Raw genomic sequence first — 14,619 nt, 5'->3', positions numbered from 1 at the left:
GTATGCAATGTGAGAATACACTCCATTAATGTATTATTCTTTGTCTCCTGAGAAAAATCGCGCCCATTGGCTGAACTGTATATCCCTTTTACCACAGACCAGCGTTTATCAACCCTGAAGCGCCGTGAAGCGCCCTCTAGTGGTCCTCAGGGGGAGGCAACAGTGGTCCGGCACTTTAATGGCACTTTAAGCACTTTAAGTCATAAAAGTATACACGAAAAAATAATTTAGTATAAGTAAGAATCGAGAGATTAATCGTGTTCAAATTATAAACCTTACATAAATATTAACAAATGCACAAATAAAAACATATCGCAGATGTAACTCAAGGAACTTTTGCTGGAGACAACGCAGCCGCGGGCGCCTGATGCAAACAATTTTGCGTAGAAAATAGATTTTTGCTTTCATATGAGCCCGTTGTGCTTTCTAGTTGTAAACACGTGGGCCGTGCGCGGGGAAAGGCCTGTATATTCACAGACGCGCTACCGTTTGGAGAGGGTCGCTTCGTAAACGAGGCACCCCATTCGTTACGCTGTACACGTGATCTGAAACCAGGAAAACCCAATGGAGTCTGTAAATACTCCGGAAAACTAGACTACTGTCTACTCGGAGATGTGGGTTCCGTCAGCGGGGGGTAAAATAAGAAAAGGACCCACTCAGAGTTATTATGGCAACGTGACACGTAGTTCCACAGCGAAAGGTACATTTGTTTTACGTCTTTTTAAATTAAGACTACCCCACAAAGAATGACTGTTTACAAACGGAGGCCCAGTTTAACTGGCGTTAGCGAAACAGCTAGGTTAGCTAGATAGATGTTTGCTAACGCTAACTGTCAGGGACCCCCATTTGCGCCGACACGAAACCTGAATAAATGTACTGTTTTATAGGATTGACTAACATTTAAAAGTCAAGAGAAAGTCTAGTGGGTGATCGAATATGTATAGCTAGACAGGCGTTATTAGGTTAGCTGGCTAGCTGTATTGTCTATCGTTTCGCGACATTCAGTGCTTAGTTGACTGACATCCTTCCACCTTGGGTTTCAGACAGTCACATCAACACAAGCAGTACAAATGCTGCTCGTCCGGTTGGATACGGTAGCATACACTGTATTGAATCTAGATTTAACATTCACTAAAATCATGTCAGCTACAGCCTTTCATAGTAAGGTTTTGTATTTTAGTGGTGGATAATGTAGCTAGCTGCCTAGCTAAGGCAGCTAGCCGTCTGATCAAAGTGATCGAGTTCACAGTCGTGAAAAGTGTAGACCAGGCCGTGTTTTCAGTGTTAATTTAGCATCTAAAGTTAATCTGCGTATCTGCTTGTGACATGTTCAATGGATTTTTATTTGCAGCTATGTGATGATTCCCTTGTTGCATGATTCTCGTAAATATATCACCACCATATCACACTATGATTAGTATTCACGAAGCAATTTCCGTGTCGTTTCGATGTTTGTGGCATTCTGTAATTTCAGAGAAGCTGGTCAGGCTGTTGGGCTTTCTGTATAACAAGCACAAAGAAAGAAACCGCTTAGTACATCTGCTCTGACATGCCCAGGAGCTGTTGCTAAAATTCCCTTCATGCAGATCATTCTTTCGCGGCAGCCTAGACGTTCCGCCTAAGTCGCAAATTTAGTCCCACATCTACATCTAAATAGCGCGTCCTCCATCCAATATTTCGTGTTTTTTCTGACATGCAATAGACCGTCACGTTTTTGTTTTGACCTCCCACCCCCGCGCCGCCAAATGACGCGTGAAAAAAATCTTATGCTGCTGTTTGATGAATGATGGGCAAAAATTAAGTGGTTTGTCACTCCACATAGTTTTTTACCCTGTAGCGGTACGACTGTTGTTCCTGTGTGGTACTGCTGCTTCGTATTCCTGCATGATATTGCTCCATGGAGCAGCTTCATTTGATGAGATTTAAAGAATTGAGTTGGATCGGTTAAGGTGTTTCTTTACACGTCAGCATTTATTTTTCTTCACACCAACAGTCACAATCACTAATGACAGTTAAACCAGGTCCACTGTGTTCCATATATATCTGGTGTATTTCTCCCTTTATGGTAGACTTTGACACCTCTGGTACTTACTTTACTGGCATTGCAAATACCATATGTAAAAACAACTCTGGACCTTTCACTAGCTCACTTGTACATGGCCTAATAATGCGAAGACACAGATAGCACAAATAAGCAGCCAACTGTCAAATTACCTTGGGTCATTAAAACAGAAGGACTGTGTTTAATAAGAACTTTAATAGTTGGCTGAAATGTTATCTGCTATAGATGTTAGCATGGAGTCTTTACTTTGACATAATTTCCATTGTTTATGTACAAATACAGTTGTGGTCAAAAGTTTTGAGACTGACACAAAGTTTGGTTTTCACAAAGTTTACTGCCTCTGTTTTTTTGGGGGTTTTTTTGGTCAGATGTTTATAATTGTACTTCACTATACCACATAAGCAGTTCAAGTTTTTTTTAAAAACTTTTTTTTATTGACAAATACATCCAGTTTAAGCAGACTTAATATTTACAATGTTGACCCTTCTTTTTGAAAACTTCTGCAATTCGCCTTGGCATGCTGGATATCAGCTTCTGGACAAAATCTTGACTGAAGGCAACCATTCTTGCCTAATCAGTGCTTGGAGTTGATCACAGTTTGTCCACAAACTCCGTCATGCTGGAAAAAGCATTGTTCATCACCAAATTGCTCCTGGATCATTGGGAGCAGCATGCCAAGGCAAATTGCAGAGGTCTTATAAAAGAAGTGGCAACACAGTAAATATTAAGTCTTTGCTTAAACTGGATGCATTTGTCAATAAAAGGTTAAAAAACTTGTGAAATGCTTATAATTATACTTCATTACACTATATAAACATCTGACAAAGTGATCTAAAAAACTGAGGCATTAAAGTTTGTGAAAACCAAAATTTGTCACTCAAAACTTTTGTCCATGACTGTGCAGTGTGCTTGAGTACAGAGACAAAACAACAAAAATGGTAATTCTTCAAATTTTTGTGGACTACAATTTTATTTAAATACTACCCAACCGTAATCTCTTTGTACATTTAACATACAGATAAACTTTGTAAAAATGAATTTAAGAATGCCATCACTCAAAGGATCTAGAAGCTTAGGTTTCATTTTCTCCTAAAGTGTGCCATGAGCTGAGTGTATTGCCATACTTCTTGCTTCCGCATTGCTGACAACACAGGGCTTTCATACTGGCATGTCTGAGCATTGTCTGGTCTTAGTGCTGCAACGTGTATAGGCAGATGATCATATAAATGAACGACGGGGAAGGGTGATGGTAGCCCCTTGTTCTTTAGATATAATTCAAAATAGCTTTGCCATGTCATTGCAGCCTTGCCACAACCACTACTTCAGCCTTATCCTGCTTTTGCTAAAAGTCTTGGGCAGACTGACAATCTCATATATACTGTAACCTCAGTATACTCGCAGTACATAGCTTGGTTAATACTATATACCCCAGTTGCATTACGCTGGAGTTGCAATGCATTTATCATTACTGGCGTATAAATGAGCAGCACTGATTATATGTCCGTGTTGTTTCCCAGCTGTAATTTACCTGTTTCTCAGAAATAGTTTGAAAGGTCTAAAGTTGATTCAAACCATACTTGTAGTGGGGGCTTCCAAATCAGCATCTGGCCCCCTACATTTGACCCTTCTGTCATATCTGAGGCATCACTTCCTTTTTGCACTATAGAAGCAGCGACAGGTCATCCATTAGAAGCCCCTAAACTCAGTCACAGATTGTGACTGCCATTAAGCATTATTTTAGAATGATTTCAGTTATTGGTGTATGCCGTTTTAGACCATACTAAATTCCTATGAATGTGTTTATTAAGAAGGGTATCTTGTATGTAGGATTATTAATTATTGGATATGTATTGCTAAATTTTGAGATGACTGTTATGTATTTCATCTGTAGTGGGGTCTAACCATGGATAACAACAAGATCAACCACAGTCTGGTTCCTAGTATCGATGACTTGGATAATTACCTCAACAAACACAATTCCAACTTGGTATGGTTGCTTGTGGGTAAGACATCCTTTATTGCTGACATTCTCAGTCCCTCAAAATTTGACATTTGTGTCCAGTAGATTGATCATTTTCAAGTTTGCAACTGAAATAAAGTGGTTATCCTAAATTGCTTTTTAACCATTTTTGTGTGTGTTTTTCACAGCCACTATTCTGTCCTGTGGATGGATTATATACTTGACCTACTACAATTCCCGTAACATTGGACTCATCCTAACCCTCATTATCAACAGAGTATACAAAAATGGATATCTTCACATTGGTCAGTAAATGTGTGCTTATATGTGTGAGAAAGGAAAGAAAACCCAGGTGGATAAGCTCCTGATCCATGCTTTAGTGGGCTCAGTGTGGTGTTTGTGCTTGCAGGCTCATTTTCCTTTTCTGTGCTCTCCGGGAAGGTCATGTTCCGAGATGTCTACTACATCAATGAGGACATGTCAATTAGGTATCCCCGCCTGTTGAACAGTTTTACTCATTCATCGATCAGCCTGGCCTTTCTGCTCTGTTTAGGTTTTGTACACTGAACTGACTTTGCTTTTTTTTCCCCTCCTTGAAGTCTTGAAGTACTTCAGCACACATGCCTGAGACATCCAATACTACTTGAATTATGCTTTCACATTCCTGTTGAACGCTTCTTATATCAGCATAAGTCTAGAAGAGACAAAAATGTTAATGTTTCATTGACCAAACTACCAAATACGTTTCCTAGAATTCAAGATGGTTTCCTTATATTTCGCTGGTGGAAGATGTATAATCCCAATCAGAAACAGCATGGTAAGTGCAAAACCTTTTTGTACTATTTCCAATGTATTTTGTATTCTTGCATGAAAGTTATTACTAAGAAGTTTGTTTGGTAATAATTAGTTTTGACCTGGTGTTTTAGTTCAAACGTTCTAGCAAGTCTATGCATGGTCATGTCAGGTCAAATTCTGTAGAATTGTGATTAGATTTTGTTTCTGCCTGCAGACCCAAAGGCTGAGACACGGTTGTATGTCACCGTTAACGGCTTTGAGTTCCACGTATATAACCGCACAGATCTTTATGCGCGGCTTCAAGAGACATTTGGCTTGGAGCCCACCCTCATCCCGCCCCGGCGAGATGAGGAGAAGGGCCATGAGGAGCAAAACAGGTAACCGTAATCTCCCAAATCCTCCCCTGAAGCAATGTAAACACTAAGATTTGTTGTTGATTTACCTTTGGTTTATGTTTCTTCTGTATATCCCAAAGTGCACATGATTTATTTTTTGCTGAATACCTTGGGGGAACATGTTCTGCTGGCTAATAAAAAAAGCCTGATAAGTTTGTTGAAGGGTATTTCCTCTGTTGAATCAGTTGTATAGTTGTGACATTTTTTGCCCCATGCTCCTTTTGTTTGTATGAATGCTTTATCTCTGGTGCACACTTGTCTTTAAATAAAGGGATTTTGTGCGTTCTTTTTCAAGTGTTCACATCACAGCTGAATCTCAGGACCCCTCTTCATCTTGGAGGTCTCTCATACCTGTCATAAAACTCAACATCAGCACGGTGAGTACTGCAGTGAGGCAAGACTTGCTGTTCATTTGCTTGTAGAGCCCATATCACTCAGACACCCCCCTCCCTGATCTAACCAAGCTAAATGCTTCTTTCTAAACATCAGGAAAACTGGACTCAACCTCTTCCACTCCCCTCTTTGTCTCCCCCTCACTGTGTCCTCCTCAGGGTCGGGTAGCGTTCGGTAATAACCACCTTCCCCAGACTCTGTGTATGAGCTTTGATGACGCCTTCCTCACATATGCCACCAAGCCTCCTAGCAGCCACCTGGATCAGTTCATGCACATAGTGAAGGGGTCGCTGGAGAACGTGCGTGTGATGCTGGTGCCCAGCCCCCGCTACCTTGGCCTTCAGAACGATGAGTACGTTTCATCTGTCCACCACCAAGCCTTGCCCGGAAAGCCTCAGTAGGGTAGAAGTGTTTAGTGTGTATTTCAACCACACGCGTGTTAATGCTGTTCTAATGTGTTCATTAAGATTTATAAATCATGTGTTAAATGAATAAATGTCACCAGAGATCATTTACATAATTAAACTCAAAATTCAAGTTGAATTTAAAGATGTATAACTGGGGATTTAATAGGGCATATTTATTCTTGTTTATTTCACGTTTTATCTTTTGGGTCTTTTTATGAGTCTTGTGTGAGTAGTTCAGCACTGTTGTACAGCTCTCGCTTAGCATCTATCTGAATGTTTAGACATTTAAATTAGACTGCATTTAAATACTTAATGACCTAGTTAAAAACAGACTTGGCTCTGTGGAGGAAATGTGAATATATTGTTCATTAATACTTTGGGTAGCCTTGAAATGTGTCGTCAATAGTGCATAAATGGTGCAGATTTTTAAACTTGTTATTCCTTGAGCATGTGGGATTCCTTCATTTTAAATGAATTATAAGCTTTCAAGACACAAGAAAGATATTGTAACATATTAAAAATGTTTGTATGATAGTAAACAAGACATATTAAGCATCCATAAATGCCGCTCAAAACCCAACCAAATTGGCTCATTGATCCTAGCTGAGAGCAGCCTCAGTGGGATCCTAACATTCCAGTAAGTGCTCTTGATTGACAGCCTGCCATCACAGACTAACAGCCGGCTATATAATGGCATAAGCAAGAAGAATTGGAATCAAACAACTATACATGACCCTACCATTGAAAATGCAAATGAAGAATGCAAATCATTTTGAAATTTCAGTAACAGTAGGTGGGAACCTGCATGGACTTAACTGCATAATAACTAGCACTGACTATGAGTTCTCCTGTAGTTAATGTCAGTTTAGCCTAAGCAGGCTAACGCTAATGGAACTTTACTCAACATTGTAGTCACTCATTTCAGATTAGAAAGGCAGAAATTCTGAAAAATTGGCCATTTACTTTAGACTTTGGAATGGTATTAAAATGACAAACTTTGTATATGGGTATAGTTTAGCCAGATGATGGAAAATAGCTGATTTTGGAAGAAAACATAGATTAGGGTTCCCTGAGCTTTAAGATTTAGTTAGCACACTTTCCTTATGTTCAGTTACAAACAATTACTAAATATTTATAGTAGGTAGACACTTCCCACAAACAGCTATGTAATTAGATCAGAAGCACTAGGGGGAATGTTAATAATTGTATTAGTTCTCTAGTTAACAGGCTCATCTCTATTGAATAAACTCCTTTGAGAAAACTGCAAAACTGTCTTTTCTTCACCACCTGCTTGGTCTTTCACTGTTCCCTTGATATTATACATAATTAAGTGAGATGAAGTGAAATGAAGGCTCAGTGTGGTTGACACATTTTGTGTCAATGACATTAATTACAGTGTTTTAGGGGTTAAATGAGGTTTAATTGTATCTGACTATAAATGATTGTGTAAGGTCATGTACGGGCTAAAACATAATTATTAACACACAGTTGTTCCAATTACTTTGCTTACTTTTCAGGCCACCCAGACTCATGGGAGAGGGATTTGTTGTCATGCAATCAAACGATGTAGACATTTACTATTACCAGGATGAACCAGGTTTGTGCATGTTTTATTTTTTATCTATTCATTCATCTGTTCTTTAATGGATGATTATTAATGCAAGTGAACATTTCGACTGGCTATACTCCATGGCTTACAGTAATACAAAGGGCAGGTGAAGGTAATTGCTACTGCCCTTGCAGTGATGTGTGTTTGTATGCAGGTCTGGTCCCTGAGGAGCTGGAGAACGGGGATACGGAAGGCTGCTCTGAGGGTACTAAGCTTCAGGACCTGCCTCCATGCTGGGGCTTGGACATAGTGTGTGGGAAAGGAACAGACTTCAACTATGGACCATGGGCAGACAGACAGAGGTGTGTACACACACACACGCACACACACGGACAGACAAACACAGTGTTTCAGCATTGTTTCCTAATTTGCTGATTGTGTCTTCGCAGGGATAGCCTGTGGAAATTTTTCCTGCCTGCAGACTATCAGCCAATGAAAGTGAGTGATGTTCCCATGCCAGGGAAGGCCAGACAAATCCTGGCCTTCGAGCTCCGGATGAACATCATAGCAGATGCTACTATAGACCTGCTGTTCACCAAGAACAGGGTATACTTTCGCACTTTCTCCCTCTGTGTGTTTTACTTGTTTTTCAGTGTAGCTCACAGTCCACCTATTATTCATATTCATTTTCACAGGAGACGAATGCCATTCATGTGAATGTTGGTGCAGGATCATATTTGGAGGTCAACATTCCAATGACTATTGGAGAAAATGGTAATTATAAAATCTTTCATATTTGAAAGCTCCAATTTATGGTCTTAAATGATTTAGTTCTGTAAGATATATTTTGAGATCAAGGTTTTAGAACATATCATTTCTTCCTTCTCTCTCTTTCCCCCACACACCCAGGTTACTCCCCCACTGTTAAAGGCCAGTTACTGCATGTGGACACCACCAGCAGTATGCAGTACAGGACCCTTCTGGAGACTGAGATGCTGGCTGTGAGTTAACGTGGCTGTGTGTAGGGAGGTATATGTATGGGTGGGTGTATGGCCGGCGTATTAACTGTTTCTCCTTTCTCCTCCTGTTCAGTTCCACGTGATCGCTAGTTATCCACGTGTGTGGAACATGCCTCAGTCCTGGCAATGTGAGATTGAGGTGTACAAAGCCACTTACCACTTCATCTATGCACAGAAGAATTTCTTCACAGGTAACTACACTTAAATGTCTGGCCTGCAGCTGTACATCTTACAGGTGCTTGGGTCTGCCTTTATCTTCTCTTTAGAGTTGTTGCCCTTTTCTGATTTCATGTCATTCTGATTTCGTGTATAGATTTGATCCAAGACTGGGCCAGTGACAGTGAGCCAGATATCTACTCATTTGTTCCGTACTCCTGGAAGTTCAAAATGCTTTTACACCAGTTCGAGATGATATGGGCTGCCAATCAGCACAACTGGATTGACTGCTCCACCAAACAACAAGAGAATGGTGAGGGGGTCTAGTAAGGTAGTTGATATAATGCTTTAGGAACTCTGAAATTTCTATTAAAAAAAAAAAAAAACTTCTATAACTTTCTATAAGCCTCAAAAAAACTAACACTCCCAAATAAGTTTCTAGTGATTTGCAACACTACTATAATTCCTATAGTTTCCTAGTTTTGCATGCTGTTATTTTTTCAAAAGTCTTCCCAAGGATCCTCCTGAATCTGCTTCTTTTATCTTTCCAGTGTATCTCGCTGCCTGCGGAGAAACTCTGAACATTGACTTCACTTTACCCTTTAACGAGTTTGTTCCCACCACCTGTAACACACGTTTCTCTTTGAGAGTGAGTAGAGGAACTTAAACTTCACACACTCGTTTCTGGTTGTACTGGCAAGCTTAAGAACACCTTCATATGCCTCTGACTTTCTCCGTCGTTGCCTCTGATGGCTGATTGTTGGCAACTGTCCCTTATCTTTTTTCTCACAGGCTGAAGACACAGACATGCGTTTGTGTTTGCCTGACTGCCACCCTAGCCGATATCCCCTGCTCACCCTGGCCAAGGACTACCAGCACAGCAGGGCTGCTCCAGACAACGGCATGCAACCTGAGGCACAAGGAGCTCCTCCCAAGATCGGCAAGGCTCGCTGGAGGAACATGACCCATGCCGAGTATGGAGACTCTACCTTTTTTTATTCTTCCTTACTTTCATATTTTCATATGTCTGTTATACTGTTGGCTAATACTCATGGATTTTGGTTCGTCTAGGGCTGGATGGGTGGACTGCTGGAGTGTGCCAAATTTTCTGCTCATTATAGACTATACCTGGCATCCCATTTACCCTCAGAAATCTGACCAGCAGCTCAAACAGTCCTGTGAGTTATTTAATGTTCTAAGGCTGTTTAGTCACATTTATGCTTTTAAGCTGTGGGTTGTACGGTATGGCCAAAAGTTCAATATTGGGTTAATATGAGTAAGTGTTGTATATTCAAAATAATTATATAATAGCTGTGTTTGGGCCTGTGAGAGACTTATCACTCCTTATGTTTAAGGTTAACATTGGCCATGCTTCTAGCTCTGCATAAGTTAATTTGCATCTGTGTATTATCATGCCACTGCATGGTCTAAGTAAATATTAGAACTGAGCAGACCATAGTGTAAATACCTATCTTCCCCTGTCTGTAGTGTCTGAGATGGAGGACCACGCACCCCCTGTTCCTCCTCCCCCTCGGGTACCGTCTGACCCCAGCCTCTTACCCCCAGACCGGCTGCATGTGGAGATGGAACTCAGTCCTGACTCCCATATCATCCTTTATGGGCCCCTGCTGAGAGCATTGCTGTCTATTAAGGTACGAAGGAGCCTCTAAGCTAAACTCCCTGTGGCCCTAGGAGCGAGCAATTTATGTAAAGTCTATTGAGTTCTTACACAGCATGCTTCAACCTGGCTTGATGTACAAGAACACAAACTGATCGAAAAGCACAGTTTTTGTCTTAGTAAGTTAAAGTAAGACAGTTCTGCTCACTGTGACTCTGTGGGTTTGTGCAGGAGAACTACTTTGGTGAGGATGACATGTACACTGACTTTGAAGAGTCTCTGTCCAGCCCAGTCCTGAGTTCATGTTCCTCATCTTCTGGCTGGACTGGAGTGGGTTTGGAGGAGAACAGCCACAAAGACATGCCCCACCCTCTCACACTACGCCCCTGGGACATAACTGTGCTCATCAATGTTCACAAGGTCCATGGGCGCCTGCCTACGGTGGGTAAAATGCACACAACAACTTTGGTTGTGATCATTAGTGGCATTATGGCAGAACCTTGTGGAACCCCATGCACATATTTTTGCTAATGAAGCTTTGTCTTTGTATGACAGCATTGTAGCACTGACAGTCCAGAAGGTCCGACTGGGTGTCTGGAGCGTCTGTGTTTTGAGATGAAGAAGGGCTACAAAGAGACCTTGCTCCAGCTTGTCCTCTCTCCTCTTCACGTGTTTGTCAGTGATAACTACCAGGTGGTCTTCATGTTGCCTTGCTATGATGGTGGTCATTTTATCTCAGGTCACACAGAGCTTTTAAACAGTTATTTTATTTGCTGTCATTCTTGCATCTTCTCTTTATTGTACAGCGTCCTGCTGTTGACGGAGTGTTGCGTGATGGACACCTGAGTCTCTCAGGTCTACAGATGCGAGCTCATGCCATGTTCTCAGCTGAAGGGCTACCAGTGGGCAGCGACACACTTGAGTATGCCTGGCTAATTGATGTGCAGGCTGGCGCTCTCACGGGCAAAGTCACTGTGCCGCAGGTGGGTGGCAGAATGTGATTAAAGTCTGGATTACTTCGCATATAATCGAGTGAATCAGTCTGGGGATGAAGTGTAAGTGATGATGGGCGATGATATTTGTGTCTTTGTTTCAGTGTGCCTCCCTGCTAGAGTGGGGTGAGTCTTTTTTGTTTCATGTGGTGTCTCGAGAGTTCCAGCTGGAGCAGCCTAAACCCTCTGCCACTTGTCAGCATGGAGTTGACCAGAGAGTCTGTGACTCCAAGGTGGGACTTTTCACTGAGAACTTGCACATGAATCAGAACCACTCTGCTATGGTGCCAGAAAGTGAACTTGCTGAACTGAAGCGTATAAATTGTGTGTGCAGTACGCAGCCTTGCCTGGACCTTGTCGGACATCTGAAGACTTAAAGTATACGATGACTCGGTTGTCAGTGGATGGAGCCCAGGTTTTCATCGTGGAGCACGGCTGTGCAGCCAACATTAAGGTCCGTCGCAGAAATGGCCCCATGCGCTCTACCCCATGTATAGCTGAATGAACATTGCAGCAGTCACTCATCTGGAGCTGTTATGGCAGTACTGATCTAGAGGGACTTTCTTAAGGTAAATCTACAGTAAATATAAGTATTAGATTGAGTGTATGTGTGTGTTCCCTCCTCAGACAGGAGCGCTGAGGCTGGCGAACTGTAACCTGCACACAGCAGCGGTAGGGGAGGGCATCAGTGCTGCTCTTCAGGATGTTGTTATTGCTCAGTTCATCGAGCAGCAAGAAGTAGCAAGGCAAGGCCTGCCTCAACCCCTCCTGCGACGATCTAACTGGCTAGAGGCTGGCTCTGTGACCTTTAACCTCATCACTGCGGATGTGGCATTGGCTGCTGACCATCCAGCCAAACATGTGGTGCAGAGGCAGTTCCTGGAACTCCATGACATGCAGACCAAGAGGTGAGTGCATTTATAAGCCATAAATGCCTTACAGCCACATTTGCCAGGCATTGTCAAAGGATTGCCCACTTCCACAATGCAGAGGACTCCACTATCAATTTAACCAGGTAGAATCTAATAAAAAAAATTCAATCATAAAAAACTCATTCACAGTTATGTTTACACGTTTGAATTGTAATAGACACAGGAATGCCAGTAACGCATACAATTTCACACCGAAGGAAAATCATCCATAAATGATTTTTAAAGCACTAGTTGCTTGCCATGCTTATAGTGTTGCATGCGTATAGTGTTGTGGTGAAAGTGTGTGTGTGTGACTGTGTCTGTGCATCAGGCTGTGGTTCTTGTGGCCAGAGGAGAAGTATAAGCGAAGCAGAAACCGTTGTGGGTGTTTGGGTGGATGCCGTTTTTTCGGAGGCTCAACTGGTGGTTTGGACTTTTTCCGCTTGGAAGAAATCACCCCCTCGTCAAGCTCCGCCTTTTCAAGTGGCAGTGCTGAGAATGACATGAGCTATGGCCAATCATTGTTGCAACCTGGGGAGTGGATAGTCACCAAAGAACAACCTAAACTACCTGACAGTATGTTAATTACTTTACTCTGGATTCCTGTTTCTCTGTCTCACTCAGCTGCCTTGTTTAGGTGCTTTCCTTGGGCTTTGCATTTTGTTGCTTTTCATATCTGATTTAACGTAATACTTTTTAAAACATTTTAATTTCATATTGTAGACTTGATGTACATGCTGGTTAACTCTGTCTTTTTTGCAGCTAAAGGCGTGGGCATACGTAAGGATGCATGTTCTCCTGTTCCGATGGCTGACATGGAGAGGCGTGGCCAGCATCTGAGTCTACAGGTACCTCAGCGTTCTCACAGCTCTGCCTCTTCCTCTGAGGAAAACTCATCTTCCAGTGCTGCCCTACCACTGCTGGCTAGCGAGCGAGAAAGCCCCTCCCCCTGTGCAGAGTGAGCGTCTTAAATGCACACACACACACAGCCAAGTAAATTAAATTGGGATAGTATGATTGTATGTTTATGGAAGTCTCATCATGAATTCATATAATCTGTGTGTGTGTGTTTGTACAGGTTAATGAGTGTGACCACTGATGGACCTGTCCCTGAAGGTCAACCAATGCGTTCTCCTCTCCGCTCACCCCTTAAACGCCAGTCATCTGTTCATTCGGGCCGCCTCGGTAGCACCAAGAGCCTATCGGCTGCTGTTTTTGCAGAGAAGGCTCCACCCCCTGCCGGTGTGCAGTTTAGCAGCGAAGTGTCCCGTAGTGATGAAAATGTTTTAGACTCGCCACGACAACGGCGGAGCTACAGCTCATTCCCTTTCACTCCTTCGGCAGATTCGAGCACTTTCCATCAGTACCGCTCAGTGGACTCTTCCATGTCTGTTGCCGACAGTGAGGCTTATTTCAGTGCCAATGAGGACTTTGAGCCAATCAGCAGTGACGAGGGCCCGGGCACATACCCTGGAAGGAAACGGAGACGGAGACAGCAAGGACAGCCCCATATTGAACATAGTCGCACATCAATATATCACAGTGTAGAAGGGCCACTTTCACTTACAGAGCCCCGCCTACCTCAGTTGCCTAGCCACGCCTCCCAGGCATCTTTTGTCTCCGCACTTGGGTTGGAAGAAGAGGGCTCCTTGGACACAGAGAGAGCTGATCCTGGTTTGCTAACAACGCAGCCCCACCTGATGGCTTGTTACCATAGTTATCTTGCACATTATCACGTGTCAAACTGGTCTGTCAGGCAACCCACCAATAAAAGAACATCCAAGTCATCTCTGCACCGGCCTCTGGACTTGGACACACCCACTAGTGAAGAAAGCTCTGTGTCTTTTGATCAGTTGTCCATTCCTTCCTTTAAGGTGTGTATGTGTGTATTCGTGTTTGATTTCTAGAGCTCATATTAACCTTGAAACGTATGCTATGAAATGTCATGGGATTTCTCTGATGTTCTGCAGATTATGAAGGCAGGTCTATCTGCCAGCTCGCTGTTAGACAGGGGGGTTCAGCTCATGGGAGATTTAAGCAGGTAACGTGACATGGTGCACCGATGCCTTACTCTTGTATGTGCCATTTATGAGCATATGTCTAGTATTTACCGATATGTTTGCGTGTGCGTGTGTCTGTCTGTGTGTGTTAGCACTCCATACACCCCTCTTGACAAGCGAGCAATGGAAAACACTGATGAGGACACGACCACGGAAGACTGGACCATGGATCAGCCCCTGGCCCAGACTAGGACCACCGCTATCGTCGAGGTGAAAGGAGCAGTTAATGTGGTGCTCACACCCCTGGTGGCAGAAGCGCTGGACAGGCCAGTACTCCATTAGCAACCTGGATGTTTATTAAT

The 14,619-nt window shown here is 42.7% G+C and overlaps 1 protein-coding gene across 18 annotated transcripts in view; it reads left to right on the top strand.

Annotated features, from left to right (window-relative positions):
- The first annotated feature begins 544 nt into the window (after nucleotides 1–544).
- Nucleotides 545–14,619, top strand: part of kiaa1109 (KIAA1109 ortholog) — a 39,147-nt gene continuing 25,072 nt past the window's right edge. For all 18 annotated transcript variants that reach the window (XM_081724114.1, XM_081724113.1, XM_081724112.1 and 15 more), the window contains exons 1-30: nucleotides 545–700; nucleotides 3,954–4,065; nucleotides 4,211–4,327; nucleotides 4,432–4,510; nucleotides 4,775–4,839; nucleotides 5,032–5,194; nucleotides 5,508–5,589; nucleotides 5,764–5,957; nucleotides 7,530–7,609; nucleotides 7,776–7,923; nucleotides 8,011–8,167; nucleotides 8,257–8,335; nucleotides 8,471–8,562; nucleotides 8,654–8,771; nucleotides 8,894–9,049; nucleotides 9,288–9,385; nucleotides 9,529–9,710; nucleotides 9,808–9,914; nucleotides 10,225–10,388; nucleotides 10,586–10,795; nucleotides 10,910–11,047; nucleotides 11,161–11,337; nucleotides 11,451–11,579; nucleotides 11,681–11,800; nucleotides 11,974–12,254; nucleotides 12,589–12,833; nucleotides 13,020–13,215; nucleotides 13,336–14,131; nucleotides 14,228–14,298; nucleotides 14,410–14,583. In XM_081724114.1, coding sequence (XP_081580240.1) covers nucleotides 3,966–4,065; nucleotides 4,211–4,327; nucleotides 4,432–4,510; nucleotides 4,775–4,839; nucleotides 5,032–5,194; nucleotides 5,508–5,589; nucleotides 5,764–5,957; nucleotides 7,530–7,609; nucleotides 7,776–7,923; nucleotides 8,011–8,167; nucleotides 8,257–8,335; nucleotides 8,471–8,562; nucleotides 8,654–8,771; nucleotides 8,894–9,049; nucleotides 9,288–9,385; nucleotides 9,529–9,710; nucleotides 9,808–9,914; nucleotides 10,225–10,388; nucleotides 10,586–10,795; nucleotides 10,910–11,047; nucleotides 11,161–11,337; nucleotides 11,451–11,579; nucleotides 11,681–11,800; nucleotides 11,974–12,254; nucleotides 12,589–12,833; nucleotides 13,020–13,215; nucleotides 13,336–14,131; nucleotides 14,228–14,298; nucleotides 14,410–14,583 — 4,718 coding nt within the window. In that variant the 5' untranslated portion in view covers nucleotides 545–700; nucleotides 3,954–3,965. The remainder of the gene's footprint in view (nucleotides 701–3,953; nucleotides 4,066–4,210; nucleotides 4,328–4,431; nucleotides 4,511–4,774; nucleotides 4,840–5,031; nucleotides 5,195–5,507; nucleotides 5,590–5,763; nucleotides 5,958–7,529; nucleotides 7,610–7,775; nucleotides 7,924–8,010; nucleotides 8,168–8,256; nucleotides 8,336–8,470; nucleotides 8,563–8,653; nucleotides 8,772–8,893; nucleotides 9,050–9,287; nucleotides 9,386–9,528; nucleotides 9,711–9,807; nucleotides 9,915–10,224; nucleotides 10,389–10,585; nucleotides 10,796–10,909; nucleotides 11,048–11,160; nucleotides 11,338–11,450; nucleotides 11,580–11,680; nucleotides 11,801–11,973; nucleotides 12,255–12,588; nucleotides 12,834–13,019; nucleotides 13,216–13,335; nucleotides 14,132–14,227; nucleotides 14,299–14,409; nucleotides 14,584–14,619) is intronic.

Source organism: Electrophorus electricus, chromosome 12 (genome assembly GCF_041902795.1).
Source record: "Electrophorus electricus isolate QZ-2024a chromosome 12, ASM4190279v1, whole genome shotgun sequence".
Classification (NCBI taxonomy): Eukaryota; Metazoa; Chordata; class Actinopteri; order Gymnotiformes; family Gymnotidae; genus Electrophorus; species Electrophorus electricus.
This window is presented reverse-complemented; position numbering and strand designations above follow the sequence as displayed.